The following is an 18,907-nucleotide window of genomic DNA, read 5'->3' as shown; positions in this document are numbered from 1 at the left end:
TGAGTTTTGTTTATTATAAAGCACTACGAATGAGTGTTTTACCACTTATTTCAACACATTTCTCATTTTTCCCAAGCCTAGATGTGATTTTCTTATTTGAATAACTCTTACCAAGTGTAAATATCACGATTTCACTTTTAATTCAAGTCTGTTTCTAGAATTTAGATCATTAATTTTCGCACCACATGTAGCATCTTATTGCCAAACAAAGTGGTTGCCTGAGGCGACAACTTACAGCAGAGGAGAGAACTAGGCACCTTATTGGGCTGATTCCCATCAGCCTCACAAACAAAACAGGCAGGAAGTGTCTTAGAGGCAGGGGCATGGATTACACACTGCATGCTGGGAAAGAGCTTTCTATTTAGGAGAGGATGAAGCACAAAAAGAAAAAGGGAAGTACAAGCCAGGGAGAAGAGAGAGACTCGAGGGGATAGGGAGAGACGGGGTGTTGGTTAATCCCCTGAAGCATCCATATATTGCCTCCACCTCCTCTCCCACTGCTTGTAAACTGTGAGGAATGTAACGTGTTGTCTTTGGGCTGCGTGTGTAGTTGAGATTTATATTCACAGACATTGCCCAAAGCATACCACACTGCTTTTTTGACTCTGGGAGGCTTTGAAGCAGAGGCAAAGAAGCAACCAATATCAGAAAAGTCTTCTCATTTCAGGCTAATTTATGTTTCATAACCACATTAAAGATGTGCCAAAAGGTTGACGGTCCTCCATTCAGTCCAACATACCATGAACATTTGGCTCCGAAAACACAATTTGAAGACATGCCTTTGTGACCATCTTCTAAAATAAACATTTCTCTTGTGTTATTCTTTTTAAAAACTAGAGAGACAGTCTCAGTACTGCTTTCAACTTGTTAAGAATTCCTCTGAACTCCGCTGGATTTAGCTTGGGGTTTCTTTTCTTACTGATTTCAAGTAAACATAAAAAAGACTCCAGAGAAAATATCATAATTGAGTTCAAAATGTAAAAATAACACACGTACAGGATAAAAAAAACAAGTGAGCAATCGCTACCAACTGGTTCTCTAGTATGCATATGAGCACATCTGTGATGAAAATGCTCCGTAATGGTCCATGATAAATCCAGCAACTTCAGTAACTATGCAGAGATGTAAAAAAAAAAAAAAAAAAAAAAAAAAAAAAATCAATGTTTTTGGCTTTCATGCTGAAAACGGCAAGGCTAAAGAAACGCCAATGAAAAAAAACAAGACGTCCTCTTTGTGCTTTCACTTAGCATATCTAATCTTTAAATCCTGTCTTGGCCAGTCGGTGCCCAAAATGAAACTCTAGATAAGATGGAGAAAAAGACGGACATAGGGGCTGAGAAAGATGTGAGGATGGAAGCTGGGAGGGGAGTAAAGGGGTGACTTGGAAAGCAACCAAGTTAACTGTTTATGAAAGCTGCATGAATTAATGTAAGCACTGATCTCTGTAACCCAGATAGCTAGTCGGCAGGAAATACAGTATAAAAAAAAGTAGCTATAATACTTATTAAATATATGAAATGTGTCGAAATAGGGCTAAGACTGGACATATCAGGGACAAACCTGAGGTGTAAAGTGACTCTGAATGATAAAGCTATAGTTTTGCGAATAGATAGCCATAAATTGAAAGTCATTCCGGGACAGAAACTATATCTGTTGTAAAACATACTTGGAGGACAGCAGTGAGTTCCTGATAGTGTGCTGCTATAGACCCTGACAGGAAAATAAACAACACGGGGGCTTGGTCAATAGGCCTTCCTGTAAGCTTGTTGCTTGCAGGTCTTCTCAAGTATCAGGAAAAGCTTTATTGATACGCTGTTACAAAATGTTACTGTAGATGACACCTGATAGAGCTGATTCTTTCTCAACACTGGGGATACGAATATGTTCTTTGGGCTGTTAAAAATGAAATCTATGGCATGTTTGGTGGCTTTAGGAGTCAGGGGAGGTGTTTCTTGTATGTACATCCATGTAACTTGATCTTCTGTATTTCTTTAAATAGGACAGATAACAGAAGATTGCACTAGGCTGCACATTGACAACTACTTTGGCATTTTTCTTTTACTTTTGACCACTGGGGACGAATGATTTATTGTTTCACCATTGCAACGCATGCATGCATTTGAAGGACGTGCAATGTCAAGTAAGGCACATGACCTCATACATGGCATGTTACAAGAAAACTTGTCTCATCTTCCATGACTAATCTCTGATTTAACCTCTTAAGACCCAGCTATGGGTTTTCTGTCCACATTTGTGGACAAGAGTTTCACAACTTTATACAAAAAAAAAGAAAACTGTCAACCACAAAGGACATTCCATAAAAATTTTAAAAACTGCATCTGAATAAACTGTTGCATCATGGTGTTTCCACTATAGGCATTATTAGATAAAAAACAAAAAAAACTTGTACTTTGCTGACATTTCCTGGGTCTCAGGAGGTTAAGGGTTCTTGGATACAGAGTTTGTTGCTAGTGAGTGTTTTACAGGACATTAATTAACTACACTGGGGAAACTGTCATGGTCTAATTTTGTCCGACCAGTTTAAAAATAACCCAAAAATATGCTTATGTGTTTTCTGATTACATAAAAAGTTCTTTAAATCTGCTTTTTGCACAGTTTTTTTGTTTTTGCAAACCCATTTGTGTAAAATCAAGATCACAATTCAGTCCGATGTCTGCAGCCACCAGCAGTTCACGGAGTTACTGTAGAGAAACTAAAAAAAAAAACAAAAACACCACAATCATTCTGGAGTAATGCTCTTTCAAACAGAGCAAGTCATGTGGAAAAATCTCTGTATTTTTATTTCTTATATCTCAGAGATATACTACCAGTGAAAAACGTCAGAAGAAATATAAGCCTATTGTAATGTCTGTTTTTGTTGATATCACACAGCTCTAATATATTTAACATTAGATAATATTTCAGTATGATTTTTAATATACTTACATGTTGGGGATTATTGTCAGTGTGTTATTGCTGCTTTTACTTAAGTATAATCTGAGTACTTATTTCAACACTGACTGCTGAATACAACACTTCAGTCATCAGAAGATGAATTCTCTCCATCTTTTGACTAAGGTGGAGGGCCAAGGAGTTAAACCCCAAATGGTGCAAAGGGGTCCAGCGTGAATGCGGTCATCCCTACATAACCTCGGTCGCTGCATCCCCCCCGACACCCCCTCCCTCCACCTCCCACTCCCTCTGAGGAACCACAGCAGCGTAAGAGCCTCATTTAGGAGCATAGAAAGAAAGGCAGAAATCTCTTTCTCAGGAAGATTAGTGGCTGTCCCTTTGGAGTAGGCCTGCGGACTGGGGAGGGGTGGGAGGGTCTATTTTTCTCTGGGACATTTTTCTCTGCCAGGGGGGCCATGACCCGCTCCAGAGCACCCTCAAGAGAAAGGCCCTGTGGCCGGTGCTAAGACCTTAGTGGAACCCCTTCAGACTCCATCCGAGCTTCACCCGTGATGGCCGTGATTAACACACACTCCTTATCTCCGAGCGGCGCTACTCCCCCAGCAAGAGTAATTACGCCAGATTTCTCTTGTTCATCCATCTAAACTCCAGTGACCACTCAGAGTCCGGATGGTAAGACTCGCAGCTGATCCATTTCCATGCATGAGAGGAGAGGTGATTTAAAGCTAGATCTGTGTTCTTCTTCAAGCCCGAGCAACATGGCAAGTGTTGACATAGGTGAAGAGATTTTTTTTGCGGTGCCTCTCATCCGCAGCCTCCTTAGATAAATCAAAGCTGGGAATAAATATCTGTGGACAATGTGTTTTTTTATGCTCAAGAACATCAGTCTCTGTCAGTTGTTCACAAGCTGCAGCCAAACCCTGAGAAAGATGAATATAACACACTAGTTAGGCAGAAATAATCAGTGTTACCAAGCTTGTCTGCTCCACTGGCCTAGTACGGTCAACACCCAAGTGAGCGATGATGGAAAAATTCTCTTTGGCAAACTTTCTCTGAATATAATAAGGGCTGTAAAACAACAAGTTGGCAGATCTGTGTTTGAAACCGTCGCTCTTCTGTGGCTGAGGCCAGAGACTTACAGTACATCTGAGCCAGACGCTCTTGGGTGTGAAGTAGCTGGAGCAGAGGGGGGTGCATCAATCACAGGTATTCCTTTGAAACCGTGAGATGTTTTACAGTCCTGGAAGCGGGCACCTAATCTGAACACATGTTACTCTGACATGGTAAAGCACGAGCCGACACAGACTCGTAAATCCCTGGGTCTGGGAGTCGGGTTGCAAGGGCCGAGCCTGTGGAAGCACGCCCTGTTGCTGCGAGACAGATGCAGGCTGTCACACAAAATGTGAGTGCCCATTTAAAACCATTAACAAGACCCCGAGAAAGAAGCCTGATTCCTATCACATGGACTGAATCTGACCCGTGCATTTGTACCAGCATCCCTCTTTCGCCTCTTTCCTCCCTCACATCCTGCATAAGAGAGCGATCCCTGTCCCATTGTGTTTTCACACTCAAGAGAGACAGACAGGAGTTCAACAGGGTAAGGCATGTCTCCGTGAAACACAAGCAAAGTGAACGCTCGTGAAATAAGTTATGAGACTCGTAGCAAGCTGACACATCGGATTAGGTCGTACACGATGTTCTCAGGATGTTTCTGCTTAGGTTACACTATTGTGTTGTGTGGCTTCATTTCAAAGACTATAATGTATAATGTAGTCCAGGCGTGAGCAAACGGTGCTCTATATACAAGGAAGCTGAATAAGTAAGAGCTTTTAAATGAACCAGTTTGTGATATTTTACAAAGAATGTTCCCAAGATTTATTCACATTCGTCCCATATTTGTGTTTCCACATGCATACTAATTTCAGAATCAAATAGGAATAGTGTAACAACAACAAACAAAGGCAGAGCTTAAATTAAAGACATACTAATGTCCTACTTTTACTCTTCCCCTGGGTGAAAAAGTGCGCTTTGTGATGGCAGGCCACCAAGCCCTTCATTAAACAGTAACACAACTTGAATGTGTTGCTGCAGTGGACCCACAAGGCAATGCCAGTGCGTCTTCCTGAGGGGTTTCAGTGTCCACCAGCCGGCGTTAGTAATTTATAACACTTGTCCTCGAACCTCGTTATGAGGAGTTTTCATCACACATTCACTTACAAAAACATGAGCTCTCATCTTTTAATTACAAGCCCTTTATAGAGTGATCTTGCACCCTCACTCAGTTCTTTTTCAGCAGTGCAAGGTTATGAAAATTAAATCCCGACAGCCTACAGGACACACAATGGTCATAACTCTGTAAATGACTAAATAATTCATGTCATGGCAAGAGCAATATTTTCTTCTTTCTGGTTTGAAAAACTTGTGGACTCTTTGTGGTGTTGCCAGTGAGGGCACACAGAAAACGTCCTAGTTTCTCACCCTGCATCCCTAAACAATTAATGCTCATGGCTGCTCTTGTGGCAGGCCACCAAGCCCATCATTAAGCAGAAATACCGCTAACGCCACAATGTCATATGACATCTTGTTAGCATTTCAAAAGTGCTGCCCCCCTCCCAGCCTTTATCCACGGCCTCTGATACACCATGTCGTCCACTGCTATGCCAGTCTTTTTTAGTAATTCATGAAATTTACACTTGGGAGGTGAGAACAAGGTCTTTCGACCTCATTAAAGCATTTTTTCATCACCCATTCTCTGACATCTATGAAACACACAGCCCCCATCTCCGGGTCTAACTCTTTTCATGTGCCACCCAGCTACTTATGAGAGTAGCCATAACGTTTCAGTTGACTGCACTGCAGAGTACACAGATCTACAAAATAACATGAGGATACAACAACAATGCTAGAATATGTTTGTGTTTCAAATGGAGAAAAGCGTAGCACTGCTAGTTTCAGGCCAAATTACCAAATAACATTTTAAACTATACTGTCACTTTTTAACCCTGAGTATTAAGTTTAAGAGGAAATGAGTAAAGATGGTGGTCAAATATATGTACCTCTGGTCAGGGTGGTGGGTGATGGTTTCTTTGGGAGTTCGGAGAAGCTGCTTCCATCCAGACCCGAACCTTTACACTCCTTCTTCTCAGTGGCTGTTGGAGCTGAAGTCTCCATGTTGCTCTTCAAATCTCCGACCTGATCTGAAAAGACGAAGGAGATGCTCAGGTTATGATGATGGGTGATGAAGTCTTGTTGATCTTTTACCACGGTGCAAAGAAAGCGGTAGATTTAACATAACATCTACCAGCAGCAGTAGGTAGTGATGAGCAGCAGGGTAACACAGTCATGCTCTGGAAGACGAAACTGACCCTGACAATGGGGTTAAAAGGTGAAATATTTCAACTGCTGACAGCTGGAAATTTACTTTAAGTAAATTTTATTCCTTTAGGTGCTTTTGGCCCATAATAATAATAATAATAATAATAATAATAATAATAATAATAATAATAATAATAATAACAATAATAATAATAATAAGAAGAAGAAGAAGAAGACAAAGACGAAGAAGAAGAAGAAGACGAAGAAGAAGAAGAAAATACTTTGTCTTAACCTTAGAGTCTCCATTTTTACAATTATGAGCTGTTTAAACAAAAGCTCTTAATACCAGGCTATGAAATGTGAAGAAACAGACTGACACTGAAGTAAAATACAAAAATGTGAACTAGCATTTCATCTCTATCCACCACACAGCAATGGAATAAAGCAACCAATGAACAAAGAACAAGAATGTGAAATAAAACGAAGTGCATCTCATTAAAAACATTCACGAGAAGAGTGGATGCTATCCTTGACCAGGGACTGTTTCACTTTTTTATTTCCACTCGTTAAGTTCTTAAAGGAAAAAAGGGTAGTTTGGTCCGAAAATGACAGGTGAAAGTAACCCTCAATATACGACTGTACACAGGAGTGACATGGACTTCAGCACATGAAAGACGTGATAATACAACTGAAAATGCTGCATGGAAACGCTTCAATGCAACAAAAACGTACGGTAACTGGCTACTCTTAGTTTTTAAGCTGAACTAACTTTCAGCTGTGCATAACTCAGTGTCGATTTAAGACTAAAATAATTACATAATTTAACAAAACACTCATTGTCATTCAAGCTAAATCTTCTTTCCAAATAACTGACTGCCTAGCATGCAAAGGTCTTTTTGCCATGTAGTAAAAAGCTGAGGTGTCTCCACAGGTGTGTATGTATTCCTTCTGCCAGTCACGTCAGATCAGGGCTGAACCACACACACATTTCTCAGTTTGATGTAATGAGTTCACAGTGCGCTCTCTGTTCCAATTGTAAACGTGAGTGGCCCTTAGCGCTGAGGTTTTAGCCGCGCTCACTGTGTCAATACCTCCTCATGTCCGTGTGAATGGCTCGATGACTTGGCAACGTGCCACTTGTTTGACTTGGTGGGACCTACAAGATCATCCTCTGCCCAGAACAAACAAGAACCAGTCTCTGCCTGAGAGGGAACGTTTCATTCCACAGTCTCCGGCTAAACTCGTGGTCAATGCTTTCCCACCTGCTTTCAGACGCTGGTGAGAAAACGTTTGTGTGCTTTGACAGAAGACTGACATTACAGCAACAAGGAGAGAAGGGATGTACGACCAGAGCTGGTGGCTTAATGAGACGGATTGGACTTTTTGATGATACAACACAGGAAATGATGAAAAATATGTGGAAATAGTTACTGCCGAGGTTATAATAGTTTTGGATTTTTCATTATAGTTTAGTTTTATTTAGATTTGACTTTTTTGCTCTAATTCAGTTAGTTTTAATTAGTTTTTAGAGCAGGTTTGCTAGTTTTTATTAGTTTTTGTTATTTTCTAAATGCTTAGTTTTAGTTTAGTTTTAGTTTCTTTATATCTTTTATCTTCTTCACCGCTGAATTCAAATAAATCCCAGACAGGACTCTGCTGCTTTCTCCCAACCTTAGTCTACATGTTTCCAGGGAGAGTGGGGATGAGAAGACGACTAAACGACAAGTGACGAGAAATGACGTACCGTTAAATATCATATGGTGCCAGCAGCTAAAATTACTTGAGGGAAATAAATTGATTTTATATCAATCCGATATTGACAAAGACGAAAACAAAGGGAATTTAATCCAGAATTTTTATGCGTTTTAGTTAGTTTTGTAAAGACACAATACAGTTTCAGTTAGTTATCGTTTTTTTTCTTTTAATTATAGTTACTATTTATTTCAGTTAACGAAAACGCTTTTACAATTCTAGTTTTCATCATTTCGTTAGTTTTTGTCAACAATAATCACCTTGGTTACTGAAGTAAACTATATTCAAAACCTTTTCTTTCGTTCTCCTGTTGTTTTATTAAAAATGCAGCCCTTAGGTGGACAGAAATGATAATTATTTTATCAGGTATTCTGTCATTGAAGGTGAAAATGAGCTTTTTTCAAAAGAGATGAAACTGTTGCATATATGATGTAAGATTAGGGTGATGCAATTTTCATGCGCTTTGGTTAAACTGCACATTGTTTTTGTTTCCGGGATAATGTGTTGATGTGGAATATTTTTCTGCCTGGCCAGTAGACTTGTGACGCTTCAAGAGGTGACTTTTATCTGTATAACATCTTTTTACAATGTTTTTAATGACATAACAGCAGAGCAACTGGGTGCAATAAAACAGGGTGACTTCATATTTCAGAGGTGTGAGAAAACAAAAATCTTTCCAACAGCTCTCATTTGGCCTCCAAATGTATGATCTCAGTTTTATTCACACACCTGTTGGCAGCCATTAAATAAATTGATTAAAACTTCACAGGAAACATCGTTTTGTCCTAAGTCTTATAAAAAATTAGTGTTTATGACTTGAATAGAGCTCAACGGACACAAACAAGCCTTGATAAAACATTCAGGGAATTAGTAAGGGAAACAAATGTGATTTTTGGCTTCAAACATGATTAAAAAAATGACCTAAGAGATAAGGAATTAAAACTCAACGTGGTCACAGATGATGCGATATGTGAATGTGCAGAAATGGGCGGATGAGGAGTGCTGACGTTGAATTAAAAACACAATTGTTCATTGATCATTGATGTGTGATTGGGTATAAAAAGATGGACCATCAATGAGGTTGCTGGATGGAAAACATAATTGTTCATTGATCTGGTTTCTACTAGCTGAATGTGTGAAGTGCTGTTTTGGTTTCATGTGGCTATCCAACATGTCGTCCTTTATTGAGAGGTGTGTGTACTAGCAGCCATGTCTGTGACCCTTCGGAGGTGCCAGTCGCCTGTCACTGAGCCAATGTAAGCCGATTAGAGGTGGGCGACTAACAGGTTTAGGCTGCAGCTGTCTCTTTTTTTTCTGGTGCCAAAAAGTCCTCGAGGTAGCCAGCGAGCCATCTTGTCTTGGAGAACTCCGTCACTCTGACATCACCTTAGTGATAGAATTTAATGTGCTCTTTCATGGGCCTTTATCTTATTCAGAGTTGGCCAGAATGCAGCCTCTTTTTACTCGTGAGCCCTCTTGGCCCAGATAAGATGTGCCCAAGCAAGAGCTAACAGCAACCGCCTTTGGCTTTGAAGCAGCCTGCCCCTTAAAAATAACCGAGAATCCTCCCCTTAACATCGCAGACTAACATCTGGCACCGCATTAATAGCTGTTTCCGTGCTTTTACAGCATGCCAGCTCTTTGCTTTCCAATTGCCTCTGAACCTTGAGCCAATATTTTGATGAAGAGAGGACTGGTGTACAAGCACCTGTAAAGATTATTTACCTAAAAATAAAAAAAATATAACCAGCAGGTGTGGTTCAGAGTGGATTTACATTATAAAAATGCAGCTACAACTGTTAAATTTGAGCCTGTTTCTTAGAAAGTGGCCCCAACTTCACCCTGATCCTCCCACCTACTGCTCTGCTTAATTCTGTGGAGCTGTTACATCGTTCCCCCCTACCCAGCGTCTCCCTACAGGCCAGACCTGTGTTGCCCCCGATGACAGGGGAACCCAGCTCTGACGGGCTGGTACAGGTGTCAGGAACCAAACGGACAGATGGCAGGGGCCAAAGGCGAACAAACAACAAGGGTGCACTTCTTTTCTCATCTTCTGGTTGGCTGGGCAGACTGTGGCAGCACGAACAGGATAAGACCCCCCCCTATCCCCACCCACCCACTCACCTCCCCTCTCTCCTTACGCCACCCTCTGGTGCCATGTGACACAGACTGGGGACTTCAGAGCGCGGGACAGGATTACACCCCTCTTACCACACACAGTCATGATATCATGATTTGCTTTTTCTCAAAACCTCCTCAAGACTATGTCACTGTGTCACCTGTTAAATCGACTCTTTAGGCTGCATCCAGGCCACAGAAAACGCCGATGCAGCAAAATAAAGCAATGGGGAGGGCAGATGACAAATATGTGAATTTAATGAAAAATACTATTTAGAGGTTTGTGTTCCTAAAGGTTCTTAAAGGTTTTCTAACTCTAGAAAAGTTAGCACTGAAAGTATTTTACCTTTCATTGTGCTGATCATGAGCATAATATAGATGTGGACACATTACAATCCATTAGAACAGTGGATTTTATTATATTTATATGACTTCACTCAAGTTTTTCTATGTAATTCATTGTCTAGTTTTGGTTGTATGACCTTGTCAACAGCACTTTCTTTCCACTGTTCTTACCATTAGCATGTGATAAATAAAAATCTTTAATCTTTTCCCTCTGTTTTTTAATGCACTGTAAAGCATAAACACACTGATGGATTTCTGTTTTTGCATAAGCAAAACAAAATATTACATTACAAAACAATATTACCGCCACCAAGGAGGTTATGTGATCTTTTTACCATTAGTTCCTGTGTCCGTCAGCAGGTTTATGCACAAACTACCACACTGATTTTCATGCAGGCTGGGTGGACCCCTAGGATTTTGAGGCAGATCCATTTAAAGGGGCTAAACAAGAATCGTGTTTCACTTTATTTAACATTAGAGAACCCAAGGCTAACTTAGTTAGCAGTAGCACTGATGCAATAATATGAAACGAACAGAAGTGGAGTATTGGCCATGAGATTAATGTTCAACCTCCTGTCGATACTTGGCACGAAGGCGAGGAATGACGTATGTCACATCGAAGATCTACAGTCCACATTCACAGTCCAAAATCCACCTTCTCTAAAGCTTTAAACAGTATATATCTTTGGATTAACCCATAAAGACCCAGAGCTACTTTTGTGTCACTTCCAAAATGAATGTTTCTCTCTATTTAACCCTTCTTAAATCATTTATCACTATTTATTACAATATTATTCTCTGTATTTTGCATTTTTCACTGTAAATCATGTATTTCCCTATCTTTAATTTCCAATATTTAATTTAGATGTTCATGAAAACAGTAAATTCAAAGGTTATTATAACAAAACAGAGAAAACTGAACCTGAAATAGTGACTTTTTTGAGTAAAATATATCATTAACTGGGTGTAAAAACAATCCATCTACTCCATCCACTGTCATTGATCCAACTCCATGGGTTTTACTGGTGAATCAATGTTGTAGAAGATGACGGTGTTTCCACGGTAACTATGGAGCCTCTGAACTTCCAAATGGGTCATATCTGATAACCATGAAAAGATGACAAACTGTATTTTACACCAATTATTTACATGGATTGATAAGATTAATGGATCAAGAATAATTAAACATTTTAGACCAGTATATGTTTTTGGTCGCCAGTGGAAGTTTGGGTCATAATGGGTTAATAAAAAGTGAGCTCTTCAGTCAAATCTCTCCTCATTTGCTGCCTGGGTCAGTTTCTTGTCTTCTCAAACACCTCACTCAACAAAAAACCTTAGCTCTTCATCAGTTTAACCTCGGCTACCCATTCTGCTGCTCCAGCTGAAATGCTTACATGCAAAATTAAGATAAACAGCTCTACTGGATTGGCGACCCACTTGCTGTTAAACGCTCTTTGTCATGTAAAAGTTCCTCAAGTGCAAGAATAGAAGAGTACGAAGACGGAAAATGACACAATCTCTTCTTGTAACTGAAATGAGAGAGTGTGATATTGACCGAGGTATAAGATCGTATGAATTAGGGAATTACAATGAGTATCAGCAGAACTTATGGTGATTAGCCCTCTGAGCTAAAATGATTGATTTTGAGGGGAAAATATAAGTAAAACAAATAAAATTGTTTGTAGAATTGCATAATATAGACGGTGATCTGGGGGTTTTATTTAGGTATGACTTACCTTGAATTAGATACGGGTCAAAACATAGTATTCGAAATCTGTCTGACGGGACATTTTAGAGACAACTTGACAGATTAGTGTTGCTTAACGACCCACATTTTTCCTTTTAAATTCATTTTTGCTTTAGTTGGACCATTAGGGATTAGCCAAAACACGGAGCGACTTCATATTGAAATAAATGTTGGAATGGCAATCAATTAAATTTCACTCTCTGATGGGACATTACTGTATTTTGACCCATATATAGTTTTACAGTTATTATTCAGTTGACGGATCAGCTTTAGTGAGTAAGGTTATAGCGTAGGTGTCAAACATGTGGCCCGGGGGCCAAATCCGACCCGCCAAAGGGTCCAATCTGGCCCGTGGGATAAATTTGTGAAATGCAAAAATTATACTGAAGATATTAACAATCAAGGATGTCAACATGATTTAAATTCAGATTCCACATAAAGACCAATGAGATCTCAAGTGGGTCAGACCAGTAAAAATACTATCATATTAAACATATAAATAATGAAAACAGCAAAACGTCTCTTTGTTTTAGCATAAAAAAATAAAATTACATGAAAATGTTTATATTAACAAACTATTCTTTTACAAAAAATGTGTATAACCCAAAATGTCTTCAGATAAGTAACTGCAATTTTACCAATATTCTGCCTGTTATTAACTGTTTCGTGCATTTGTAATTGTAATGTAAGTTGTAATGCACATGTGTAAAGGATAAACTAATAATCTGAGGTATAATATTGTTAAAATTGCACTTGTTTTTCTTAAGATGTTTCCAGTTGTTCATGTTATTCAAATTTTTGTAAATGTACTGTAAACATTATCATGATTTAATTTGACTTTTTTCACTGTTATTATTTTACTGGTCCGGCCCACTTGAAACCATATTGGGCTGAAGGTGACCCCTGAACTAAAATGAGTTTGACACCCCTGGGTTATAGTATCTGCCTTAAAAAACACAGCTGAAATATGGTGTTCACATTACCAAGTAATCCACCAGGAATGTTGTTTGCATGAGTTGAACTAACCAAAAAAGAATTTAGGTGAATAACATAATGTTTTGTTGTGATGAGCCCTGTCCATATGATCGTAGCCTTTCTGGGAGGCAGATTACTATGTTCTTTCAGTGATTTGTTTTGTTCATTTGAAGGCAAAGCTGTTCTCTGCATGTGTAAAAGGCTACGCGCAACCATATCCGAAACCTTAACCGTAACTTTTCCAGTGAGGGTGCTTTGTTCTCGTTGCTTCCTGCCGCACGGCCACAAAACTGGATTTAACACAAATGCCAGGAAATATGTGTTTTATTTAATATCTTCTACAAATTCTTCAGTGTTATTTTCAATCCTGGGTTGCCCACATGCACGCACACAAAAAAAAGTACTGGATGAATATTAAGTTGCTTTATTTAACCGTTTAAACTCAGTCAGTTGATGTGATTGGGAGCGGACCACAGGGGATGGCAAGCATTAACACAGAACAGCAAAACAATTTATGGCAGACATCTTACATTTTGGTTTTCCTCCACCAGGCCTCACGCTGATGGATCGCCCAGACATGCCACTTCACCACACAAGACACAGGAAAAAGACTGAGGTAATGTGGAAAGTCACGGTTATGTATTATTTTCTGCCAAGGTCAGCCTCACATTGGTAACAGGGTCAAATAATTCACTTGTTTCCAGGGTAAACTCACTTGTTTCTGAAGTTTGTTTTTTTTTTTATATATATATATATTTTTTAAAGACCACAGAAGTCTTGACACAGCAAATGCAAAATAATCGTTTTTGTAGATTTCAGGTCAGAGAATAAGCAGCTTTTTTTTTTTCAGTAGCTAACAGCCGCGCCGTCACATCCTCTCCTTTTCTTCTCTCGCTCTGTGTTAATTTACCTTCTACCCCCTCTGTTTCAGACTCGTAGGACTTTTGTTATGAGACCTGGTGTGTGTTTTTCTTAGCGCCTCGTTCAGTTTCAAGTGTTCCTCTCCTCCACTACCGTTCAACAGCTCCCCTTTCACCAACACTGTGAGGAATGCAAACACACATCAAAAGAGGCCCTCTCATTTTGAAGATTTCCAGGCTTTGCTCTTCTTACTTTCTTCCTTCCTATCTTTCAGTCAATGCGATCCGTATGCTGGTAGCTTCTCTTTCCTGGCAGCTCAGACACACACGTACACACACACACACACACACACACACACACACACACACACACATACATGAGTGGCTCACCAACTGCTGTCCCACACTCTGCTCACTTGGCAAACACAGCAGAGATGGATAGGTGAGGTCTCCTGCCCCTATGCCACCTGCAGACCTCTCGACTCAAGTTTCTTACAGGGACACTCATGCAGGTTAACACAACAGCCCCCAAAAGCCAAAATAAGGTTTTGTTTTACATGTTTTGCATCCTCATCACAGACGTGTTATTCTACAACACTGGGTGAGATCTGATGCTGCTACTTTTACTTTTTCTACAGTGCTTCCCTCTGGAGTATTTTTCCTTTCCTACTATTCTACTATCCCTCTTTTCCATTTCAATTAAGTGATATCTTTTACACTATTTACAATTTATCTTCTATATTTAGCGAGATGAAGTCCTGTATTTAAAACACTACACTGGTATAGATTGACTCAATAATAAACAGGATTCATACACATTTTTCAAGGTTAATTCAAGCACTTTTCAAGCACTTTTAAGGGTCATTTTCAGGGGCGCTGCTACCAATTATGGGCCCCATGAAAGCATAATCGTTGTGGACCCTACAGAAATTGACTATCTTCTCAATCTGTTGGACTGGGGGGCAAAAACAATGTCACTTTCCATACTTAACCACCATGACAACAAAAACAAAACTACATCACCTCCAGACTTCTACACCTCTTATACAGCAGATCTGACACAAAATTTTCACAACTTCTATATCCACTGGACCCCCTCCACTGTTCTATGGGCCCCCAACAAATAATGGACCCCATGAATTTGTCATGTTTACCCCCCCCTTATCGGCGCCCCAGCCTGGAGTATAATAATAATAATGGATTAGATTTATATAGCGCTTTTCTATGAACGCATACTCAAAGTGCAGAGGATACATTATTCATTCGCTCTCACATTCTCACTCTGGTGGTGGTAAACTACATCTGTATCCACAGCTGCCCTGGGGCAGACTGATGGAAGCGTGGCTGCCAATCTCCGACCACCACCGAACATTCAAACACATTCATACACCAGTGTGAGTAGCAGCACTGGAGGCAAGGAGGGTGAAGTGTCTTGCCCAAGGACACAACAGCACATGGACAGAGCGGGATTCGAACCGCCAACCCTTCAGTTATTGGATGACCTGCTCTACTATCTGAGCCATGGCCACCCCACATACAAATCTACAGAAATACATAAACTCAGGATTATTGTTTGCACTTTTTCTCACAATGATGTACATTGTATTTTTCTATTAGCATCTAAAATTATGTTTCATTATAGCAAAAAGTTTAGAAATTAAAGGAGAACACAAAGTTTTATCCAAAAAAAGGGAAGCTACTTGGCGTTCTGCAGATACACTCACACCAAGATGAAGATTAAGATAAAATGAGCCCCTGCTAATTTTATTTTTTGACATAAAGTTTTATTTTTCAACATGTATCACTTCTCTGTAGGTAGCTTTGATTATAATTGCAAGCACATTCAAGCACTTAAACTAAAATTCAAGCACTTTTCAAACCTTGAAAACACAGCATTGAAATTCAAGCATTTTCAAGGATTTCAAGCACCTGCATGAACCCTGAATAAAACTATGATATTAAAGGTGCCATTCTAGACCCACTTAACTAAGAAACACACTGGAGTGTTTTTTGGTTTGTTCTGTTAAGACTTCACTACCTCTAAGTAACTTCAACTGTTATAATAAAACTGATCACTATTGAATCTTTTTTTTTTTTTTGTGGATACAATGACACAGTGAACTTTAGGATGGAATAACAGCTCTAATTCTTAGTGCACTTTCAATATTTATTCTTTTTTTTTGTAATACACATTTTTTTTGTTAAATACTCCTATTCTCAGTGGCATCGTAACCCGTAAAGACCCAGTGCTACTTTTATGTCAGTTCCCAAATGAATTTTTCTTTCTATTTAACCTTTCCTAAGTGATTATCACCATTTATTATAATATTATTCTATGTATTTTTGCACTTTTTCAGTGAAAATCTGGTATTTTCCGATATTTAATTTACAGATCATGTACTTATATCATCATTCTGATATTACCTTTGAGGGTTATTATTATCAAAAAGAGAGATAACTGAAGAAAAAGTGACTTTTCCAGTAAAATATATCATCGACTAAACATAAACCCAGTGTGTCCATTCACTGTCATTGATCCAACTCCACGGGTTTTACTGGTGAATCAATGTTGTAGAAGATGATGGTGTTTCTACAGTAACTACGAAGCCTCTGAACGTCCAAATGGGTCATATCTGATGACCATGAAAAGATGACAAACTGTATTTTACACCAATTATGATTGATAGAATCAGTGAATCAACAGGTATTAAATATTTTACATCAGTAGATGGTTTGAGACACCAGTGGCTGTTTGGGTCTTTATGGGTTAAAGTTAGTAACTGCAACCACCAGATTAGAAACAGAGAAACATGTCTCCATATGAGTACTAAAGATCTTCAGACTGTGCTAAATGTCATACATCAGTACAACAAAGATTAATCGCTTAGTTTTCACCTGTTAAATTAACTGACAACTATTTTGACAATTAATTAACTCTTTAATACCTGACGCGTCATCGCTGACACACCCTGCTCATATGCAGTTTGGATGGCTTTAACTCTGTCACTGTTTGGGCAATTGTAAAAATTCCAAAAGTTTCCGAAACCTGAGACGTTGCACTTTAAAGCCTTTATTGGGTCATTACGGTAATTTCACTCACACCTGTACTAGAAGCTGGAGAAGCTGTTTTAGCAGGACTATAACACACAGTTAATTGTAAATGATTACTACATTTTGAAAGTTCTATGTGCTCTGGAAAAACGGGCATAAGGACTCACTCACAGCATATTTTCTAACCTTTTCATAGTCAAAATTAAAAAAAAAAAAAAAAGTCCAGAGTATTTGAGGCTTAGGGTTTAAAGGGTTAACTGGTTTGAATAAAACAAACACTTCAATTCTGATTGTGGCCTTTTTATTAGGCATAGATTATGGTTTTATTCAATTCTCTAGCGCAGCAAACTGAATACCTTTGTCTTGAAGATATTTAATGACCTTTGGGACACTATTCACTACTTTTTAACCAAATAACTAACTGATTAATGAAGAAAATAATCAGTAGATTGATCAACAAACAAATTACTCTTTAGTTAATATATTGTTATTCTAAGGTTCTTGTATGTCAATGTCAGTGTCAGTGCTACTCTCGGCTGTTTCTGTAGTTGCGTGCATGTGGGTAAAAGGCTAAAAATGATGATACCCTGACGAGGAATGCAGGAACCGTCAGATTTAATTTACAGGTGGACAGGTGTAGGAGACAGAGGGGAGGTGGTGCTGGCTTCCACACAGGCCTCTTCTTTCATTGTGCTTCAGTTCTACCTTCTCTACATCCGGATCCACAGAGCACCCCGCATAATTCAGACAAAATCCAGCTGTTTTTCCCCTCACACGGGTTAGACCAAAACCACCCTGGACGGCCTTTTCTCTGGGGCTCTGCGACAGTTTCATGAGAAACCTTTAATTTAACTCACCAAATGTTCTCTCCATGAGAACTCTCTTCCCGTCCTTCCTTCCTTACTTAGAAAACAGCACACATTTTTAGTCCTGGCTGTTTCAGCACCTTAACAGTCGAATGGAACTTATTTCTAAACCACAGAACCAAACTTTCACCTTGGGTTTACCGCTCTTTAAACCTGTTCGTGCCGACCTCTATTATTTTAATGTCTGTCTTTTTTAAGTTGTGCATTATTTGGATTAAGACGGATGTTAACAGACCCAAACAGATGTATAAAACTATAGTCAGGGAAAAACTTCAATCCAGTTCCTTTGAAATTAACCCTTTATCAGGCAAGTGACTATTTTTGGTAATTTTCACATATGTTACAAGACAGCAACAGTTACAGTGAGTCAACAGTCTCAGGTCCAATGTGGTCTACAGGGTCTGTAAGGTCCACCTCTGCATGAACAGTGAGTGTACCTGCTTTGTTAGGTACCATGAAGTAATGGTACTAATGTAAGGAATGATGTTCAAAGGGAGAATGTGGATGTGGACAGGGGTCTGGATCAGCACTTATGTTGCTCTAATGTTCTAAAATACATGCTTCTTTCACCTTACAAGTGTTTTGTTTTTTTTGTTTTTTAATAAATATACCTCTTTTTTGACACTTAAGGGCAAGGAACCAAATACGGTAACTTCATTGACCTTGATTTTCTACATAACAATAAAAAGCACTTATGTTGGTCTAATGTTCTAAAATACATGTTCCTTTCACCTAATGTGTTTTTCTTGAATTGTTCATATTTACTTCTTGGATTTATTTATTTATTTATTTATTTATTTATTTATTTATTGCCACTTACAGGTAAGGAACCAAATATGACAACTTCATTGAGCTTGCTTTTCTACATAATAATTTAAAAAATCACAAAAGTAACAAGTAGTGTCAGGCACAACAAACCCCGCCCCTCGCACATATTTTGCCCATTATAAGTAAATGGGAAAATG

General features: G+C 39.0%; 1 protein-coding gene across 1 annotated transcript in view; it reads right to left on the bottom strand.

Annotated features, from left to right (window-relative positions):
- Positions 1-18,907, bottom strand: part of gli2a (GLI family zinc finger 2a) — a 149,343-nt gene that overhangs the window by 114,499 nt on the left and 15,937 nt on the right. The window contains exon 2 of the mRNA XM_030125569.1: positions 5,970-6,110. Within this exon, the coding sequence (XP_029981429.1) occupies positions 5,970-6,084 (115 nt within the window). The 5' untranslated portion in view covers positions 6,085-6,110. The remainder of the gene's footprint in view (positions 1-5,969; positions 6,111-18,907) is intronic.

This window comes from Sphaeramia orbicularis, chromosome 21, assembly GCF_902148855.1.
Source record: "Sphaeramia orbicularis chromosome 21, fSphaOr1.1, whole genome shotgun sequence".
Lineage (NCBI taxonomy): Eukaryota > Metazoa > Chordata > Actinopteri > Kurtiformes > Apogonidae > Sphaeramia > Sphaeramia orbicularis.
The sequence above is the reverse complement of the archived record's forward strand: the minus strand, read 5'-3'. Positions and strand labels throughout refer to the sequence as shown.